General features: G+C 46.2%; 2 protein-coding genes across 13 annotated transcripts in view; one reads left to right on the forward strand and one right to left on the reverse strand.

The window, feature by feature from the left end:
• The window catches only part of PLAGL1 (PLAG1 like zinc finger 1), an 82718-nt gene that overhangs the window by 53800 nt on the left and 7003 nt on the right, over positions 1-21915 (forward strand). For 5 of the 8 annotated variants that reach the window (XM_008531561.2, XM_070603208.1, XM_070603207.1 and 2 more), the window contains 3 exons: positions 3326-3357; positions 7733-7806; positions 21128-21608. In XM_008531561.2, coding sequence (XP_008529783.1) covers positions 21457-21608 — 152 coding nt within the window. In that variant the 5' untranslated portion in view covers positions 3326-3357; positions 7733-7806; positions 21128-21456. The remainder of the gene's footprint in view (positions 1-3325; positions 3358-7732; positions 7807-21127; positions 21609-21915) is intronic. The other 3 variants (XM_070603210.1, XM_070603209.1, XM_070603211.1) reach the window with 1 other exon arrangement.
• Positions 1443-21915, reverse strand: part of ZC2HC1B (zinc finger C2HC-type containing 1B) — a 71026-nt gene continuing 50553 nt past the window's right edge. For 3 of the 5 annotated variants that reach the window (XR_011535632.1, XR_011535631.1, XR_011535628.1), the window contains 4 exons: positions 16507-16636; positions 11124-12622; positions 8489-8628; positions 1443-2164 (listed from right to left, as the gene is read on the reverse strand). The gene's annotated coding sequence lies outside the window, so the exon portion shown is untranslated. Of the gene's footprint in view, positions 2165-8488; positions 8629-11123; positions 12623-16506; positions 16637-21915 lie in introns of those variants that run through there. The other 2 variants (XR_011535629.1, XR_011535630.1) reach the window with 2 other exon arrangements.

The raw sequence follows: 21915 nt of genomic DNA on the forward strand, positions 1-21915 counted from the left end.
GACCTATTTCAAAATAATAACCCCTAATTCCAGCCTTAAATTTCATATCTGACAGTTGGGTTGTTTTTCCCCGTAACACGTGTTAGTTATCTGTTCCAGCCCGTGTCGTCGTCCCCCGAGAGCGGCACTCCCGCTTCTGCAGCCCCAGTGCTCGCTGTGCTTAACCATAACTCTTGGCTTCTCTCCACGCAGTTTTTTTGCAAAATGTCCTTGACTGTAATATGACATGGTTTTTTTTTTTTTTACTCTAGTCTTCTTTTTCTTCTGTTTTATCTTACATTTGAATTTTTTTTTCCCCCTGAACCTCTCACTAGATAAACCACATCCAATTCATTTTGCTCTCAGGGCTGCCTTCTAGGAAGACAATCTGCAGCTGTCCCAGGTGCAAGGCCAAAGTGAAGAGAATGTTAGCTATGCATGCCCTCCACAGAGGCTCTTCTCCACGCGAGTCTCACCAACACATTCAAAAGGAAAATTCTAGCAAAGTCCCCCAAATGCCACAATCACTTCTGAATATCGCTTGGGTAACTTTATAATACCTGTAAGACCAATTCATGCCGGGCCCATTTGTAATTGTTTTCTCTAGTTAAACATGGTATTGCCATTAAATGCACAGCAAATAATATTACACTGCTTAAGAATTCAGGAATCTTTGAAATACATGACATAAAAAACTTTGAAGCATGAAGGAAGTAGTAGAAATTTCTCTTACAAGCGCATATTAGGAAATGGAATTGTGTCACAATGGTCCAAATTAAAGAAAGATTATTGAAGTGTATCAATAATTTACACTCTGACTTTGTTACACATATTGTATTCTGAAACAGGTTACTAATGTTTCCTAATAGTGAACTTACCCAGTGTGTGGAATCGCTCTTGATACTTATTAACAGACCACATCTCCTTAGTACGTACACTTTAGACTCTGCACCAGTCGTCATGCCTCTGTCTGTACGTATGTACTGTATAATCTTATGACAGCTCTGCAAAGCAGATAGCTGTCTCCATAAAGAGAAGTTAGGGAACATGCCTAAGGTTACATACCTGGCAGGTAGCAGAGCCAGTATGCAAACCCAGAGCCATCTGACTCCAAAGGCAGTCCTCTTTCCACTATACCATGCTCTTTCTAGATTGTATCTAGCAGAATGTGAGCATTTGCTTAACGTTTTTTAACTAACCGTGGGAACACAACCTAGTGTTAAGTGGAGTGTGCTTCTCACGTAGTAGAGTAAGGGAGAGTAAAACAGAGTTACTATCTGAGAAAGAGCATTAAAATGTCTTTACTTCCTGACTCCCTGAACAAACAAAGAATTAAAATGAAGGCAGTTAGGGGATGAAGGGAGTTGGAGGTTATAATATAGGAGAGTGGTAAATATTATTGTTGAAACTAGTAAGTCACTTTTCTCTATCAGTGTTTAAAATAGCGCTAGGAGTTACACATGTTTATACTATAACAAAATGTACTTTATTTGGGGAGTAACTTAATTGATCCATTATGTGGCATCTACCAAGGTAATTTTTTTCCTTTTGTTTGAGCACAGGAATTAAAAGTGATTCATAAAACAGACACACACACAATCAACATGTAAATTAGAACCACATTAAGATGATCGTCATTTTATGTCGTTTCCCTAAAACGGTCATTTGTCCTGTGTGTTCAGCTCAAAGTGTGCACGAGTGTCATCAGCTCTGGTTCAGGGGAGACTTAGAGCTCCCGGGGAGCAGTTTTATAGAGAAACTTCAGTGTTCAGCTATTGCCTTTATTCTTTTTGTGTACAGTTTTGTTTGCTTTTTGTGGATTTTTTTCCCCCAGGGAATTACTATTTTACCGATTTTAATGTGGAGAATGGGTAGACCCAGGAGCATAATCTGGGCACCTGCTGTCTGCAGTCTCAGTAGGACAGCCTGCGCATAGTGCTCTCCTGATTAACAGCTTTCTGTGGATCCGTGTAGTCAGGGCTCTTGGTTGCAGTTGACAGAAACCAGCGGGCCCACTGGAGAATTCCAAGCAGGCGCACGTTTGCATGTTAGAAGAATCATGACTAGAGTGAAGGGGGGCCGGTCCAAAACAGAGGCTGAGGAGCCAGTATGAATTCAGTCTCCGGGATGTAGAAATGTCCCTTCACACTGACGTAACTTGACTGCAAGCTCTTTACTCACCAGGCTAGTAGAAAGTTTCAAGGAAACAACATGAAAATTGAGTTTCAACCAATAGAGTGGGCTGGTCGCCCATTCCCCAGCATACCTCCCCACCCTCCCGCACCCCGACAAAGTTTTTGGGCCCCATAGATTGGAAAGCAGTCTCCTGCGCATGGTTGTTCATGTGAGGTGGGGGTTGGGGACGGGCCATGTGAGTGTTCATTAATTGCCCACTCCTCTCTTCCCTTCTGGGCCTCAGCTGTCTGGTGTGAGAAGGGCGAAGTGAGTGTCCAGACCCTTGTGAGTCCAGGGTAGCCCCGCGCTCTGATTGTTGTGGCTTTTCAAGCCTCTGCCTGCTTGGTTAACACACCCTAGTTCCCATGTTCCCTGTCTGTGAGCCCCCTTGTTGGGTGCACTGAACACGAAATACTCGTCTTACTAATAACCAAAGCAGACAGAGGGGGCCGTCTTGGCACACTCCACCTCTGTGACAGGACACTTGCTGCCCCGGCACCTCCTCTGCTAGGTCCATCTTCCCTCTGGCTGTGCCTCACGTGCTGGGCAGACGTAGTAGGTGCCTGTGCAGCAGGAAAATGAGGTCCCGTGGCTGCTGATTCTCGAACACCTGAAGTTCTTCCAGCCAGAACTCTCTGTTCTCAAAGTTCTAATCTCCACATAATGGCTGACTTATCTGGGCTTATCTAGAATCCTCTCCAGTTTTCAGCTGGGCCCTGTGAGCCTTATCTGAAAGTCTTAGATACTCAGCCCTACAACTGAAATGGAATTTGCTTTGAGGACCTGACTGACCTCAAAATCTGAACTCCTTAGAGTTCCTTTGGTACCACACTTATCTACCATCACTGCAACCTCTCTGAATCAACAAATTTGTCCCGTTAAGGATGTCTATCCTTTCTCCTAGGGTGACTCTCCCCTGTCCAAACCCCCTCTCTGTCCAGCGCACTGTCATTTCCACCTTGGGGAGCGCGGCAGCCCCAGCCCCTCTTGGCACGCTACTCTGGGAGGCACGTCCAGGCCTGGGAGGCAGGGGTGTCCTCTGCCTGGACACCAGCAGCACTGGCCTCTCTCTTCTTCCTAGTAAACCTCCGTTTTTCCCTTTGATTTTTAAGCAACTCCAAGTTTAAGATAAAGGCCTTAAAGATAACTTTCTCTGCCTCTCCCTTTCTAGGTATTTGCATAGGAATCAGAGGAGTTCATCTTGTGAGTAAATGCTTAACGTCTTCGCCTGTTTCCTTCCTTCCTTCTCTCTCTGCCCCGGATTCTACAGTGCAGCCGCCCCCAGGTCACCAGCGCCTCTGCAGAGCCCACCTCCTCTGCAGCAAGGCAGATGGCCTTTTCTTCAAAAACAATGTGGCTCCAATGCTAGTAGCTGAAGTGAGCCCTATGGCACAGATGTACACTAGTCTGAGGTTGTTAGCACCTTCTCGAGGCGCCCCACAACATTCCGTCTCGCCCTACGACTCACGTTTGAGGAAGTATTCCCTTTCATACCCAGAGCTATCTTAACTCAGACTGCAGCCCCCACCTGCCAGCCTGGAGGGAAACTTCATCCCAGCCATTTTTAGGTGTCACCCCATCCCCCATGGGGTCTGTCCTAGAACCTGGAGATTTCCGTGGCACCTGGGAGGTGAGGGACTGGCCTCTGGCCTTCGCTGTATCGCAACAGTGATAACTCTCTGCCTCACGGCCACGAGGGAGGCTGCAATCCTCTTGCCTCAGTGTGGCCTTCCCAAGCGCACCCGGCACAGCTGCGCTCTCAAGGCTTCTGCCCGCTGCCTTGGGGAGCAGAGCTGTGCAAAGGCCCCTTGCTGGGGCCCGACACACCTCCTCCTTCCAGGCGTGGGGGCTGGGGACGGAGGGGAGAGTGTCTGTTTCTCACCCTCCGATCTGTCCTCTCCTCCTCCTGTCCCAGAAGTTGGGCAGAGTCTCCTTGTTGGGTTTAGATGTTAACAGAGACAGACTGTGTCTGCCGTCATCTGGGCTAAAATACAAGGAATTACAAAGTCTGCCACCTGTTTTAAACGAGCTAGAAAGGAACACTGTTGGGAGGGCAAACAGTAAAATTCCAGAGTTGTCCTGCTGGGTTGATTCGGAGGCCGTAACGAAGGCAAAACATCACCCAAACACTGGTCACTATGGAAATTAAGAGAAGGAGACAGATTTGAGAGACAGTAATCCATACAGCTTAGTCGGTGAGAGAATCTCTTGTGACGACAGAGCTTCTGACTTTGGAGAGGCTGGGACGTGCCGCAGGGAAGAGAGGGACCTGTTCGTAACGCGGACTCGCAGTCCCACACTCTGGATGCAAATCTCACCTCGGCTGCTCACTGGTTGTGTGACCATGGGCACATTAATATCACTTCTAAGCCTCAGTTTCCCCATAAGTAAAATGGGGTTACTACTTCCCACTCATATGGTTGTTTGGGGCGTTAAGTAAAGTGGTGAAAACAGTGGCCATGACCTGGTGAGCATCCAGTAAATGTCCGCTGTTATTACAAAGAGATACCATTAGCTAAATCGGTAATGCGGGAGGAGCGAGTCTGGAGGGTTAGCTCTGTGGAGCCCCTGCTTCAGAAGAGGTGACCTCCAGGCGCGCTGAGAGGGGCAGGCGCCTGGTAGCTGGATTCCTCTAGAATCCGAAACAAAATTCAGGATTGAAGATGGAAGATGTGGGAGTCCTATGGCCTCAAGGAGTAGTCACAACCCTGGGCTGGGAGGGGTGCTCCAGGGATGGGCAAGAAGTTACAGGGCCAGGGGCCAGGCCCGCACATCTGTTCCAACTGTGAGTGACCCTGCTGCAGCGCGTCCCTCTGTGTCATCTTTAGAATGACTCCATTGTTTGGAGATGAATACGAATATCCCCTTTAGGGTCTCCACGTCAGAGGTGTCATCTCATGGTCCTCTGTGACCCACCTCACTGCAATGAGAGTGAATCGTCCACAGTCAGCTAAATCGGGTGGGCTCCTTTCCGTCTGGAATTACAGTCTCTAGAAAATAAAATAACTCTTTTGGAAGGCTCTTCAAAAGCAAACCTTGCACGCCTTCAATCTAGAGGAGTCTTTTGCTGAAAACTGAAGCAGAATTGACAGTGTTCGGAACTTGCCCATCCTTCCTGCTCAAATCATTGGAAATAAAAAGTCAGTCTAAAGAATTTTCTTAAGCAAAATCAGGAGTAGCTAGAAGTGAGCGAGCTGAAACTGGAGGGAAATTCCTTTGTTCAGTCCAGGTTGCAGTGAATGCCCAGCAGGCGGCTAACCCAGTTCATTAACAGAAAAAGACATGTTCTTAAATGCTGTTCTCAGCAGCACATGCCTAGAGAAACATTGTGACAGTGAAAATGCGTTCTAGAAATCCTAGCTCTAGATTGTTGAAACTTTAGTTTTTGTCATCAATGAATGCATAAATCATTCCCCCCAAAATATTTCTCCTTATTTAAAACAATTAACTATCATGTGTTTACTGTGTGCCTGTGCCCGTTCCTAGAACAACGCAGTTTTTCTTGCTACTCTGGAACTCAGAAACGTCTGTATTTAGAATGTTTAATGTTACAGGGTCATTTGTTACCATGTACCTTTTTTTCATATAATTGACATATTAAAACCTTTATCTCTGATTTTGAGACCTAAATTCTGACCTGAGAAGCGGTCTGCAAGTAGCATCCTGTCGAGCTTAGATGTGCTGTTTTTCCTGCCTGTCTCTTCTCCTCTTTATTCCCGCTGTCGGCCCTCATGGCTCTCCCGGGGTCCTGGCGCTTTCAGGTTCTCCGCGCATTGCTGACTGCTGAAGCCCTCGGCCGGGCTGAGATGGCAGGTGGGAGCGGGAAGGGCTCCATCTCCTCCCGCCAGACTTCTCCTCTTTCACTAGTGCTGCAGACATTGAACAGCTTAAGAATAAGCTCCTATGTGAGCCCTCGGAGGCCAAGGAGTATTGTTGAATTCAGAAAGGAATCGCTTTCTTTTAGTGATAATTTGAATATTTTGACAATGAAGCTGAGCTACTCCACTGCGTGGTTTGCGTACTTGGTGTCATGGGCACCCTTCCCAGGAAGCAGAGGAGAGCCCCCACCTCTCTGAATTCATAAATTGGTCTTGTCCATTGGTGAGATGGGTAGGAGCAAAAAAGAATCATCCAGAAGAATTCTACTCTCTTGCTTTAATGTTTTAAAGCCCTTTAAAAAAAAATTAATACAGGCTTTTGGAGACCACCCAATTAAACCTCCACAATAAATGCTGAGTATTTTGAGAAGAGAGATGGACCATGAAGATGATTTGTGAAGTGTTTATACATGCAAAGTGAGGAATATGTTTAAAGCAAATTCCCTGGATGATTCAGACAAGGAGCCTACTCACCTCCAAAGGTTTTCCTGAACTGTGATGGGTTATTTTTAAACTTTAGTTGTCTAACAATGGCTTAATTTTTCCATTTTTAACTTAAAAGTATGTTCTCATACAAAATAAACGGATGTGGCCTTTTTGATCAAATTAAGAGAAGGGAAAACAGACAGGCCACCAGCTCAGTAAATTGCTTAGGTGAGACCTAATTGGCTTTGTTTCGCAACAGATTTACCTTTGTGCCGGTTAAGAAAATCCTGAAAAGCTTTCCCCCTAAGAGGATCGAGTGACTGGAATAGTCTTAGTTGGAAGAAGCCAAGTTTTATAATTAACTGGTGAGCAGAGATACTGGTTTCGAATGCTCGCCAGGGATCAGTGTGGCAAGGCCAGCTGCAGACTGGCCTCCTGGAGACCTGGTGAAAACGGTTCCCGGGGCCCCGGGGATGCTGCTTCAGTGGCACTAATGTGTGCTGTGGCCTGGGAATCTGTATTGTTAAAAGGTCTCCCTAGTAATTCTAATGCATAGCCAGGTTTGGTAACCACTGAATTATGTATTCAATTTAGAGACTTCAGCCTTTTCACCCTGCAAATCTGATAAATCTCTACGTTTATAGGAAGCATTTGTTGATGAATGTCCACTGGTTACTGCTGACTTTTTTCAGTTTATAATTTGTTTCTGGGTCTGTTAGTACCTAGATTTGCATACGTGTTTTATGGTATTCTAATACTGTTGGTTTAAAAAAAAATACCATTTCCTCTGAGTGCTATTTTGAATATTTTATGTAAGCAATTTCATGTTTTTTTTTTTCTACTTGCAGAAAGCAGGGGAAAACTTCAGGGTTTTTCTAATCCAGTTGCAAGTAGGACAAAGGATATAATATGAATACTTAAAGATCTCCTTGGAGATATTGACAATCTTTTAAGTTACAACAGTAGGAACTTTATCACACCTTTAAATATATCGGATGATCTAAATGTTTAAGACTTTTGCCATATGGTATATCTGAGATACCTTAAAATTAAGGGTGGTGGGTCTATTGAGATATTATACTACACGATTTTGAAGTTTAATGTTATCTGTAAAGTCACCTATTAAAATGCATGCAACAGTGGTAGACAGTCTCCACGCGTTACCGGTCGTGCGTGTGCCCTTGAAGGGAAGCCCCCATCACACCGTCACAGGGGACACCTTTCTCTAGCTCCATTCACTGAAGATGTGCAAGATGCAAGATCTCTCCTTACAGGTTCGCATCCTCAGAGGAACTTCAGAGTGGACTCCATGACCGCCTCCGAGCTGACGCTTCCTGTCACCCAGTAGGTACGCCGGCCATGGGAGCTTTTCAAAGGCATTCTGTCTGGGTGTGTTTATTAAGAATTGCTTGGAGACATGTAGTACAATTCGCCAAGAAGGCTCAAGGCACTTCAAAAAGGTTCTAGGAGAGAATAAATACTTTTCCCCCTGAAACTGCAGAGTACCTTAGAACAGAGTTCTTTTAACCTTTTCTTTGTTAAAAGCATGAATATCTCTGCAAGCAGGGAATCAGACGATGCTGTGAGTAACTTTTCATATCCTCTGCTGTCCTCCCTCCACAGCCCCCGTAATACCTGCAGATCTGTGGAATTTTCTGCTGACAACCCTGTCAGCTCAAAGGCTTGAAAGCTGCCCTGGCGACACTCCTACCTTGTGTACACAGGGGACGTGTAAAAGGCTGCCCTCCCCTTTGTGGCAGATGTTGACTGATAAGCCTGAGGAGGATGCTGGTCACATACCAGTTGCACTAGGGAATCCAGCTGCAGGTTCTGAGGCTTTCTTGGGAAATACTGTAGTAAAAGCTATTGCTGATGTCCGCTGCTCATGCAGATGGCTTAGCTAGGAGGATGGCAAGGCCTAAGAGGAATGGGCACTTGGCTTCACTCAGAACACCTGGGTTTGGCCCTTGGTCCCCATCATCATCATCGATAATGATATTAATAGAATCTACCACTTTTGGGGTACTCACAGTGCGCTAGGTACTTGGCTTCGTGTAGTACGTTACTTGCAGTATCTTCGTTCCTCTGGGCTGAGAACTTAAGTCTCTGCACCTCAGTTTCCTCGTCTGTTAGGTAGGGATGAAGACGCCTTTCTACCTAACTCACAGGTCTGTTAGATGGAAATGATTCAGTGAAATAGCATGAGAGAGCTTTGTGAGTTCAACTGAAATCATATTGTTTTACTAAATATTATTTTAGTTCCCTTTGAAATACGATAATCTCACTAAACAATATTTTTATTTATTGGCTGAGAAATTGAAATGCATCCCAACATGGCCAGCATGGCTACTAGAAAGTGAGAAAGGCACTAGCGGTTCTAATGAGGTGGGGAGGGGATCTCGCCCTCATAGCTTCTGTTTACCGCATGGTTGACATTGGAAGACTGGGCGTGATCACCAGAAAGGGCCTGGCATGTGTCTGCCCTGGATTCGGTGGTGAGTCTGGGGGCTGAAGACAGGTTGGGGGGCAGCTGACACACTAGGCAGTGTCTGTCTCTGGAGCTGAGCAGGACAAGCCCGGGCAGGATGGACAGGACAGCCGCCCGGCAAGCAGGGAGGAAGAACAACTTGAGACATCGCTATAGGCTACTGGGAAGGAGCAGCAAGCGCGCAGCGGCGGGAAATTGGGGCTTATTGTGAGCAAGGTGCCTGGCCTCCAGGGCGACAGGAGCGCAGAGCAGCACATTGAAGCTGCCGCGGATGGACTGTGGATGGACCACACATGTGGATTGCGAGGACAGCTACTTAGAGAGTTCACATTCCTCCCGTTGAACCGGGTATGATTGTAATGGTTTGTTAAACCAACAAAGGACCGAAAGCTGTGAATGGGGGAGAGAAAAGACTTAAGGTGAAAAGGAGAGGGGCCCAGCTTGCTAGCAGTCCTCTCTCTAAGCATTCTCCCCCATTTCCTTGACATTCCTTTCTCCCTTTCAGAGAAGCCGGTGCAGGAACTTGGAGAAGTTACCTTGTCTTTCCAGGACCATTTTCTTTTAAAATGGAAACCTGAGGAAATGTTTATCATCTTAAAAAGAAAAACGTTAAAAACTAGGGTCATCTTAAAGGGCCAGTGATAAAAATTAAGGGTTTCTGGATGAACCATTTGCTTTGCATCATGTGAATTTATTGGACGTGTCATGGAAGGGCAGAGGGAAAATTCTCCCGTGAGCGCTGTGCAGTAGTTTTGTCTGATCAGTAAAGCGTGTGACTTAGAGGTGGGCCGCGTGCTCCTGGAGGAGGGGAGCAGCGTCGGACCATGGCAGGCAATTTCACGCATCTCTCTTAACTCTGTACACAGTTTAGAGTGGAGTGCGTTCTGGATGCTCATCCGTTGAAAAAGCTTGGGGTAAAAAGTGTAAGCTGTTATTTAAAACTGCCAATTACATTCGTGTCCATTTGGGTAATCAGATTTGGTCTCAGGCTCATCTTGTGTAAAAAGAACCACTTACTTTCAGAACAGTGCTTTTAAATCTGTTCCCTCAGGCTAACGAAGTTAACCGTGGGGGAGGGGCAACTGATGACTGGTGAGTTTTTTCCTGTGTAAAGCGATCTGTGGATGAAACGGCCTCACTTTCACTGGCTCCCAGTTCCCACAGGGTAACCCCGGGTTCCTCTCGCGGTCACTTGTGTTGGGGCCGCTGCGCCCTCGTGCTCACACCCTCCCGCCCCCGCGCCCCGTGCTGCCTCCTGCCTCTGCGCTTTCCCATGTCCTTCCTCCGCCTGAAATACACCTCCTTCCTCCGTTTTGTCCGCCTGGTATACTCCTAGACTCAGCCTAAGAAGTCATTACCGAAATTTAGAAAGTCCAGATACAAAGGAAAAACGAAGTCATCTCTAATTCCGCCAACCAGAGAGACACTGCTCATGTATTGTCATCTGTACCAACAGGCCTTTTTCTATTTATTTAGAGATCGTTTTAGGATCAAACAGTCCACCTAAGTCTTGAGCATCCTTTCTAGATCTCATATCGCTTTTAAGTTTCCTTGGGGAGATTTTAACTCAGGAATCTGGCTTCCATCATCAGTGTGACTAGTCTGCTTTCCTTATTTCTTTTCTCAGTGTGGGCCTTTACCCTCACACACTTCCTGGGAAGGAGCCAGGCTTTTCTTTTCCCTCGAATGGCAACCGCATTAGGACAATAGGCCGGGCCGCTAATTAGGTAAGTTTTGGTTCCTCCGCGCCCTCCTCTCCGAGTCCCGGGAGGAGATCACCGCTGTCAGCTATAGAAGCCGACCCTGAAGAGGCCCAAAGGCGAGTCGCCGAGGATTTGCCGGGAGGGAGGAGGGGGATATATTTTCGGCTGTCACAAAGGAGTAGTCCCCATCACTGACTTTAATGACTAGAAAATCTTCTCCTAATAGCAGAGGCTCTTGTCTGGGTTTCAGAACGGCTCTCCCCCGCCCGCGCTACCTCGCGTTCATGAATAGTCCTCTGAAAACCAGGTCCCGGCCGTCTCGGCCTGAGAACCAGCCCTGGACCTCACGCTCGCCCCTGGGATGCCCATGCCCGTTTTGCTTGCTTGTGCACATTTGATGTTTCTTCCTAAATGTTATGTTTAAGAATACACAGTGTGTGGTGGGGAGAGGAGAAGGAGGGAAGATTTACGAACCTGCAAAGGTGTTTCCTTCCCTGCTTTCCGACGGTATTACGCGGAACGGCAGCCGTCGAAGCGCTTTGGCCGCTCCGAGGCGGCTCCGCCGTGCGACCCCCGCTGCCGCTCTGTCCGGGAGAGGGGCGTGGGTGCTCGCAGACCTGCTTCCGTTGAGGCACCGCCGCCGTGGCGCCCGGGGCCTGTCCCCTTGGTGGTGGGGCTTCTCTTAGGCTTCTGCGGCTCTGAGGCTCACGTTCCTGGGCTCCTCCCGATCCAGCTGAGACAGAGTTCTTTTGGTGTTCTCTACCCCCTTCTCTCTCTTCTCCTCCTGCCTTCCTCACCCCACCTCCAGGTAGCCCCCAGTGGCTAGCCTTGACTATTAAATAGGTTAGATATTATCCTCAGTCTGCTAACTGTATTATGACGAAGAAAGGCTCCCACTCTGAAAAGCCTACCTTCTTCTAGTAGAGTGGGCAACGACACAGGGGTTTTGAGCTTTTAGAGTCTTGTTTTATACTATTGCCATTCCAGAAATTGTTCTGGAACATCTTATCAGGTTTTTTTTAATGCAGTCTTAATTCTCATTTTGCTTATTTTTATTGCCGTAGCCTTGTCACGACCCTATTTTACCCAAGAGGAACGGGCAGAGTTTAGAGGCGGAAGGCTCCTTCTGTGATTGGCGCCTCTGAGGGTTACCTGTCCCCACAAGCCTGCTTCCGCCCTGTTCCAGGTGCAGAGTGGATATCCTAGGGGAGGGTCAGTCTAGCTGCAGCCTGCCGGAAAGAAAACAAATTCCTCCTCACCCCCAGGACAACCCACTTTACCAAACCACTCTGGGGAGAACAAACTCTGTTGATCAAGGTTGACGATCATTTGAGCTTACTGACGGGATCTGAGGCCACCCATGTAATTTATAAAGTCACTTACAGAAGCCAGATTCAGAATGGGATCCACTTCCCCGAAGCCAAAGGGTGCCGTTCGTTCTATTTCATTCTAGAAGAGTAGCTCAGCTCCTCCTCGTTGCTGTAGGGCTCCTTGCTGGCCTGAATGCCCATTAGGCACCATTAAACCCAACACGTCTACAACTGAACTCCTAACTCCTGTGTTTTGCTGGATTTTTTTCCTGGGGCTCATCCTTCCTTTCCCTCTCCGCCACCACCATCACCTCTTTCCTCTGACCTAACCTAAAGTCCTAATCTAATGAGTCTGTTTACTAGGTGTCTTTTCACCCTGCCCTCACTTCCTCTCTGTGCCACTGTTATGTCTTCTGAGATATGGCAGAAGCCAAAATGGTCCCAGCATGCTGCAGTACATTGTACACATCCCTACCAGAATTATTCTTGAAGCGTGTACTCTGACGACAAGTCCGTTGCTCATAGTGGATTCCTGACGCCTGTCTCCCTGGTCATCAGTCCTGGGTCGTCCTTGCCCCTTGGACTTTGGCTCCACTTGGTCTTCGGTGCTCTCTGAGGCTTAGATTGCTGTGCTTATGCCCTTCCCATTGCTTCATCCCATTCCTGTTGAGACAAGTGTTTTCTTGGTACTCTCTGCCTACTTCCACCTCCCACTTCCCACCTCCACAAAAACTCAGAGTTAGTGCCTAGCCTTCACTAAATAGGTTAGTCGTCCTGCTAAAATATTACAACAGAAAAGCCCACCTTCCCCTCGTGGAAGGAAGCAATCCATCCTGACCCTTCATGATTTAATCTTTGCTTCTCTCTTTAGCCTGTTTGTCCACATTGCCCCCTATTTGCATCACATTCCAGTCCTATTTCTTTTCAGGTGTGTATGTTGATTTATTCCTTTGGCCTGAAATAGACCACTTCCCCTTGGACCCGGGGTAAACTTGCAGGCCGGGCGCCAACTTTGACTTCTCCGTGAGACCTCTCTTGATCTCCCAAGCAAAAAATGATCACTCCTCATACAACCATACTCCTTATCCACCTTGAGTTTTAATAGTTATGTCCGCGTTTCTGTTTTTTCATGCATAAATCTTCATAGAGCGATTTCATTGTATCCTATGTGTTAATTCCTGAGGAAGAGCATCTTTGAATGCACATGTCCTGTCCATGACTCTAGGCTTGTGTGTCACTCTTTCCTTGTCACTGGGTATTACTTGGTTTTGCCTGACTTTCTAATTTCTGCCCATCTGGTTGGTTTGAAAATTGAATTTCATTCCAGTGTGTTTGTTTGTCTGGGTGGGTGGGTGGGGGTGTTAAGAACTATAACAGAAAATGTCAGAGGTCTTAAGTGCATGACAAAAGAAAAAGGAAATTATATTTCTATTTGCCAGCATGTAGAAATGTAGTTAATTTTGTATTTTGATTTTTATAACTGAATGCCTTGCCAAGCTTTCTCATTCTGATACGCTATATGTGGATTCTATGTAGACAGTCATCTGTAAGTGATGAAAGATTTATTCCATTCTGCTTTTACATCTTTCATTTCTTTTTATTGCTTTATTGTATGGTCCACAACTTCTAGTACAAATGTTTAGCAAGAAGGGGTGATAATAGGTAGCTTTATCATGTGATGAAGATAGGAAACTGTTTCGTTAACTTAAAAATTATCTCCTCTTTCCTGTTTTTTAGTCTGACGATGCATATTTTACCCATTTAACCTATGAGTGATTTTACTGTTGATTAGTCTCTAGGTGAGATTAGCTGGGTTCTAAAAGGTCGTTTCATGGTGTTAATCACTAGTGAGCATTAGGACTAGCAAACACGTAAAAAGAGCCGGCACCCTCAGCAGAAGCCACACTGGCAAACACAAAGGCGTGTGAGAGTCGTCAGGGAGTTCATTACACCTGCAGAGTCTCACATGCTGCCCCAGCGCGTGTGACTGCAGTGCCGGCCCCTGCCCCTGCCCTGGAGTCTTGCACTGCCTTTTTTATTGTCATTTTCTTTAAAAAAAGAAAAAAATCCTGTTTTTCTTTTAGGGATTTCTCTCTTTCTCTGGGACATGAGTGAGAGTTGTTTTTGATGTCGTCTTCTCTCCATAGAGTCTTTTTTTTCCATCTTTCTCCTAGCTGCTTTTTTCTCTCTGTCCTCTGTCAGTTTTTCCTGTTGGATGCTTTCTCCTGGTTTCTGCTGATCCTCGGCTCCCTCCTGATTTACGAGGAAGCCATACAAAAGCTGAGGAAGCTCTGGATACTTAGGGCTTGTCAGTGAGGGCTTCGTCGTAGGCCACTGCGGGTAAACTGTGGCACTGCTGTTTGTCTTGGTCATGACTCTCTTCTCGTGAGCTGGTCACTTTTCCCAGAGAAGACTCCTCCAGTGTCCCGCCCTGGAGAGTGGTGGCCAGGGCTCTGACAGCCCGAGAGGGGAAGTACAGAGACTTCCCCATAATTCAGCCTGTCTCAGCGTAGTACCCCTCAGCCCTCTACCAGGAGGGGGTCAGAGGGCCGATTGTGTCACTAACAGACTTTCAACCTCTCCTTCTCTTTTTATACCCCCTTCCAGAGGTACCCAGTGTCCAGATTTCTGAGACTTTTGGTGGGCTCTGCAGGTTAAATCAGGTAGCTTCATAGCTTTTCATTACTGGCCTAGAATTCAGCTTTCTTAGGACTGCTGAGCCAGTTACTGCTGGTTTACCTGCTTTCCAGTTGCTAAAATTTTGCTACAGTTTTCTCCTTTCCTGTTACCTTAGGCTGTGATTTTGAAAAATCTCATTAATACTGTGTTAGCTTCAGGAGAGACTGGTTCCGTCCCCATCTCTAAGCAGATATTACTTACACGGTTTGTAGATAGGAAGTCAGCACCCTGTCCTTTTTCAAATTCTCTAAGTCTAGTTCATAGAACTGATGTTCTAAAGCTGTGGTGTCATCTACTGGATGGCTTTCTCATTAATTTTCTTTCTGAATATTAGATAAATAACTCACTTTGGCTTTCTGGCTTAGTTTAGGCCTTGTTTATAAGAAAATAAGGGCTTAGTCACTGGGTTAACGAAAGTCAGCCTCTCAAGGTGACAACTGAAAGGAGTCAGTGGGCAGCAGACCTGCTGGCTCCACAGACTGGGGGGTCTGCTGGGGGGCGCTCCCCAGCGTGGAACAGAGGGCACGGCCAGTCGGGGCTTCCAAAACGGGGGCAAATTGTTTCAGACGTAGTAAGGTGGAGAGGTCTCCTAGGCTGCTGAATGAATAGTTCTGGAGGGAGCACAGAAGAACCGTTTGTGGAGGCAGGTTCTCACCACACATTTTCCTCTTCCTAAATTAGCCGTGGTTCTTAGTGAGCTACTTTTATCTCTGCCACAACCACTTGAGCCCAAGTCACAGGGTCTCACCTGGACTATTATAATCGCTTCCTCAGTGGTATCTAGTCCCGCCATTTCACCCTGTAGCAAAGGAGCTCATTCCTCTGCCTGGGAGTGACAGGGCAAAGTAGGAGTATTCCAGGTGGACCAGAGGTGCAGGACATTCCAGGAAAGCACCTAATGTGGAGCAAACAGAAGCAGGAGAGAAGGTGGCACATGATGGATCTGTGGCCCTGGTTGCCTTTGGGACACTATGGGAGAAGGGTCTGCAGATGTAGCAGGTGATAAGCCTTGTGGATCCAGCTCAAGAGTTTGTCCAAGGCAAGAGCCTTCTTCCAAGTGATGTGTCAGCTCAGGTGTTAGTGGATTTTAATAATAATATCCTACTTCTTTATTGAAGAGATATACACACACACCCCTTAAAGATTTTTAAACATGCTGACAAAGGAACCCCTATGATTTTGAGGGCAACCTGCCCTCTGGTTGAAAGGTAGTCCTGTCTTACATGATAGGATCTATTAAATTATCGTCTGTACCCATATTCGAAATGAAATTTGTACAAGTTGTTTACTGCTTGAATTTCAGAAGAATATCATTATAGAACCTTTTTTTTTTTTTTTTTTTACTTTAACCTGATAAAATGCAGTGATTGAGGCACAAAATATATGGCCCATGGCTTAGGAAATACCAGTGACTTTGTGAAGAGTCAAACCAGATTAATGGCACCAAGAGGGATTGTCTCTTTTTTCATCTAAGTCAGTGTCCTTTAACATGGTTGAATCTAGGACCTGAGAAAATCCGAAGAAAGCTATGGCCCCGCTCCCCATAAGAACTCCAGTACACAATGCCTCCTAATTTTGCACAGAATTTCAGAGAACTGACAGCCTTAGGCCCCACTTATGAGCCCCTGCTCTAAGTTAAGGCTGCAAACCCAGCCATAGCCCTCTGATAAGGTGCTCCTCAAGGCCTCATATCTGTCATCAACCAAGTGAGTCCAGCCCCATGAGCACCTATTTTGCTGTTTAGACGTATAACAAGCCCCAACTCTCCTAACATTGTACTTGCTCAGATACAACACCGAACAAATTTTACAACACTGAACAAATTTTACAACACACGTGCATAATGAAAAATAAGCAGTTACAACTACCTGAAGGTTCTGAGTATCATCTTCTTTCTCCCGCTGATGTTTCTGTATAGTTTTTCATTGATGATAGAGACTTGCTACCAAAGTCCTTCAAAGCACTGATACTGAGGGAAGCACCCTCTCTGGAAGCCTCCTAGAGCAAAATAAGCAATGAATTTCCACCTACCCCGCTCCAGGATTGGCTGTTTTCTAGTGTGAGTAAGAGAAGAAAGAGAACCTCGTTAGAAGCCCTTTTTAAATTGGCCTTAACACATTCATATGAAAACCATCCCAGGGTTTGGGAGTATGAGAGAAAGGGAAACGCTGGCAGTAGAACCTTCTTACCCACAAGGAGTGGTGATGAATGGAGTCAAAAAAAGAACTGAAGTACCCATGTCGGAAGACTAAAAATGGAAATTCAATTTCCTCTCAGAAATGGGCCTTGCATTGTGTCCCTGGGGACAATGGAAATAGAAGTCAGAAGTCATAGTTTATTTTGAGAATGTTGTAAGACACTTGTCCCCCATTAGATGATTGTGTTACGCAGCATTGGGGACGTCCTGGAACTACACTTGTGCTCCAACTTCTCTACCATCGTATACCACCGGCCCTCAGGGAACACAGCCCTTCCTGGCTGTTGCCATATATATATGTTCTTATTCCAATCTGATCCTCTCTTATCCCCAAAATAATCAGCATGAACAGAATGAAGCAGATGGCACAAGCCTTCTTTGGCATACTGGCAGATCTGTATCACTCACTCAGTATTTTTAGAATCAAGGGGATTGAGAATTAGGTCCTGAGATGTTTTGGGGGAAGACTTACTGTCTTTCCAGGGTGACAGGTGTTGAAATGTCACCGTATTGAAGACTCAGATGCAATCCGTATGTCAAGTCACAGAAGAGACTGATTATCGTCAGGACCATCCCTTTGTCAGTTCGCTGTTAGGATTGTTGGTGGTTTGCCAGATAATAGAAAGTTAATCACAAGCCTGTTTTAAGGATGTGGCCAGAAAGCGCATCAGGTTTCAACCAAAGATTGGAATCAGCAGCAGCCAGCCAGTGCTGGTCAAGTACATGATGATGGGAGACGTTGTATTATCCACGCAGTTTATTTTTTAAAAATAGCTGAGCTTTGATCCTCAGCCATAATGAATTTATAGTCTGTTGGGAAAGACTATTTTTATAGAAGTTTGTGATTCTATCATGAAAACAGTGTAATTATTTATATTTGAAGGTCCAATTAATGAAATACACAGTTATGGCAAATGAAATGTTATCACTATTTGTGAATTTGAATTCATCACTAAAAAGAGGAAATTAAAGAATGTTCCTTATCACATGATTAATTCAGTTCAACATTTGAGGACCCCTTAGTGTTGGGCTAGGTGTATTTAACACACAGACCTAAAACTCAAAAAGATAAAGTCTTGGGAAAAGACATTCATGAAATAAGTATAAAAATGTTGAAGTCATTTAACTTTTTTTGTTCTTTGAGAGAAAGTTCAATGGGGAACAAAGAGTTGGAGATGTCTCACGTTCAAGTAAAACTTGTCTAAAATTCCCTGAAGATGCCTGCCATCTTTGCAGGCCTGGGGAAATGCAGGCAATAAAGATGCCTGTTGGACTTCTGACTCTAGAGAAGTGGCTGGACAGTGGATCTGGGAAAACTTTATTCAGTGCTACAGGGCAGGCACTTTTGTTTTAATTGACCAGATCTTATTTTTCCCTTCATTCTTGGTGTGTTGGTAAGCAGTCAGTCAAGGTTGATATTTGTTTAGAAACAACGAATGTAGGCTTTTTACTTGCCACCTCGTGTGTCCTTTCTGTGTATGTGAGCGTGTGTGTTGTCCAGACTCCTGGTTCCTCCCAGTAGGAATAACAGACGCTGTATTATATGTAGGGAGAGAACGTGTGTCTTTTCCCCTTATATCCACAGCTGAGTGGTTAGAACCACGTGCCAGTGTGCCACTGATGGTTTTTACTTCTAATCTGCGTGTTTCATAAATATATTTGTTTGGTGTGGTGTTGGATGACAACATGCTTTCAGATCCATCTTGTTTCTGTTGGTTTCCCCAACAGCCTGTTTCCATGCCTCAGGTGGATGTTAGATGAGGAAACGGAAACTCAGGACATAGCTAACCCGTGGGCAAGCTAGAAGTTGAACTGGGGGAGCTTTCTGCTGCATTCACAGAACGAGTGAATAGAGCCACACAAATTGCCCCCGTGCTTCAAAGATTACACCAGAGGGTGAATCAGGCGCAGGGTTGTGTCTGAAGAGCACAGCCTTGCCTTTACAAACCCTTTTGACAGTGAAACCAAGAGTCTCTCTGGCTGTCCAGTATAGCAGCCACAAGCCACATGTGGCTATTTCCAGTTAAATAAAACAAAAATTTCAGTTTCTCAGTGGCACACTGTAATTGTCCAATAGCCGTCATATATAAGACATTTCCATCATCACACAAAGTTCTATTGGACATACTGGTCACCCCACAAAAAGCAAGAGTTGGGGAGAATGAATTTACTGAGAGAAGCTGATAAAAGTGTACATGCAGAGGTTGGTGTAGGTGAGAGAAATAGAAAATCGTCACCACCAAACCAGCTCCTTCTCTCCAGTGACTAGGGCTATTTTGAGTTCAGCTATAAAGAGAACAAGGAAAAGATGAATTTCAGACTTCATATTGTGTATACATCTTAATCTTTTTTAATAGACCTGGAAAGAACACAGAAACTTGCAGTGAATGAGTCTATTTAATGATGATGATAAATTCTGTGCCTTTTATAGCTGGGCCGGTATTATGGCCAGACCAGGCTGCATGAGAAGTAGGACACATCATGAGACCTGGCAGCAGAAACTCGGCCACACAGGAGAGAATTCCTGGAAGGAATTATTTTGTTTGTGGCCAGGGTTGTTGGGGATGCCTCAGGCCTGAACTGGATGACTGAGGGAACCAGGAGTTGTGGGAGAGGAGCTCGGACAGAACGAGGACGGGGGCTCATTTCTAATTGTACTTGGTCACAGAGAAACAGGGTATGTGCGTGCTGCCATCAGAAAGGAGGTTTGGTGCCAAGATGCTGGCTGAGAACGCCAGTGTCCCCAGCTTTGGCTCAGGGCTGAAGCTTCAGGTCAGAGTGCACACGTCAGCTCTGAAGGTTCCCAGCAGGTGGGAAAGGACAGTGCAGGGTGTCTGCCTGTGTTGGCTCCGTGTGAACTCTGACCAGACACTGACAACATCAGAGCTAGTTGACGAGGAACACGAGACGTTTGCTGCAGGTTCTGCCCATGAGGAAAGGAATGTACGTTTGTTGAGATACATGTGTTGTGTGCTACTATCTTTAAAATGCTGTAACTGTTATAAATCTTATCTAGCTGGACTCCAGCTTTCTGATTTGAAAGCTACTCAAAAGGTAAGTAAAAATTAACTTTTAACAATAGAGAGCAACTCGAAAGACTTGGCATAAATGAACGGCAGGAAGCAGACCCCTTGAAGACCTGCTGTGGCCGGTCAGCTTCCCAGCAGTGCCCCTCTTACTTGACAGAGTCCAGGAAAGGCTGGCCTGGCGCAGAAGTGACTCCAGTGCATTGAATGGAAGCAGATAGGACTCTGATGTTTTAAGTGCTGGCACTTGAAAGGTTCACGTCCACCACCTGAGAATTGCTGTCTAGCACAGCACGGGACTCTAGCTAGCCAGGGTTTTACTGTGGTGTTCACGATGTTGCCTCAGACTCTGCAGGCTCCTCAGATGATGGTGCATTGGTAGAAAAAGAGAGCCCGGTTTTGGTGACTTTGCCTGGGTTGGAAGGTGTGGACATAATTGGGGTTTGAGACAGGTTGAGGTTGAGGAGGCAGCAGGCCCACCTCCTAGATGTGGCCCACCCACAGGTAGTGGGGCCTTCAGGGTTGGGCAATGAGGAATGTCCCCGATAGCGAAAGGGGAAGAGAGTAGGAGAAAAGTTTACTGGAGGATGGAGCCTACACATTTGTAGGTGGCCTGAGCTTGACCCCAAGCCATCAGGGTGGTTTCTGTGGGACTATTCTGTGTCCCCTCCAAAGGCACGACATGCATGAAGTAAACTAGTTTTGAAGAGTGTTGTTTACATCATAGGTCAGGTCCTTCTGCATGGTAACCTTACAAACAAATTAACTTAGATGTATACAAATGATTTTGTCTCGTCTCCTGGAAGTTTAAACAGGTGTGATAAACACCTTGTGTTGTGAGTGAGGAGGACTAGCCCATGGTTTGAATAGGCAGGGGTGGTTTCTGTTTCTGTACCAGTAAAACACTCGAACACAGGGCAGGTATTTTTTTTCCTTTGAATCGGCCAGTCGAGCCTCACTCTAACCTGGAATTGTGGTCTGAAGTAGGTAATACCGAGTCTGTGGAAACTGCTGTCTCCATTACAAAGGAAAGTGCTTCATCCACCATCAACACACCGTGTGCGTGACTGCTCAGATGCGTCAGACAGGTGGTTTATATGCAGAAGGACCTCTTAAAGCACACAGGGAGGACAGAGAACTGGGCTGCATTAGAGCCGCTTAGAGGAGCATGTGGAATCCTGGGTAGTGGATTCTGAACTGCTGGGGGAGGAAAAGCAATGTTTTCAAATGACTAATGCGAGAACACTGTTCCTCTTCTCTCCACAGACAGTCTGGTGGTCCAGGACATGCCCCGGCTCTAGTGATGCAGATTACCTTTCTGCTCCTGGCATCTCATCTGTGCCTCAGCCCTTCTCCCCCCCGCCTGAGACTGCAGATAAATTGGGATGTGGGAAAGCAGGAAGCAAAGCTGGTGGTAACCGAGAGGCCCATGTCTGGGTAGAACTCGGCCCAGGCGCACGCCGCCGCCTCTCCCCTGGTCTGGAGTGCAGCTGCCACGCTCTGCTGATGTGCTCAGGACCAGCCTTACATTTGTGCTTAAATGGCACAGCATTTGGTCAGCGCATCTGAAAAGGAAGGTGTGAGAAGCAAAGCCCATGGCCACCTTCCCCTGCCAAATATGTGGCAAGACATTTCTCAGCCTGGAGAAGTTCACGATCCACAGTTATTCTCACTCCAGGGAGCGACCGTACAAGTGCTTGCAGCCAGACTGTGGCAAGGCCTTCATTTCCAGATATAAGTTAATGAGGTGAGAGGCCTCAGGAAAGGCGTGAACTTGCACAGGGGCGCACAGGGGCCTTCAAGGGCTCTGCTGGTCTCAGACCAAACGCTGTAGGGGAGAAGGGACGCAGAGTGTGGATGCCTTTCAGCCTTTAAAGCTGTTTATCTCCAGTGATTTACTGTAGCTTTATGTGACAGCTTTACTGTGCAACGTCACTTCATTCTTTAAACAAATATTTCTTATGCTCCTACAATATGCCAGGCCTAAGAACAGAAAGATGAGGAGACCCATGGCGGGAGACAGTCGTGCAAACACAGCTAAAAGGCAATCTAAG

Source organism: Equus przewalskii, chromosome 32, assembly GCF_037783145.1.
Source record: "Equus przewalskii isolate Varuska chromosome 32, EquPr2, whole genome shotgun sequence".
Classification (NCBI taxonomy): Eukaryota; Metazoa; Chordata; class Mammalia; order Perissodactyla; family Equidae; genus Equus; species Equus przewalskii.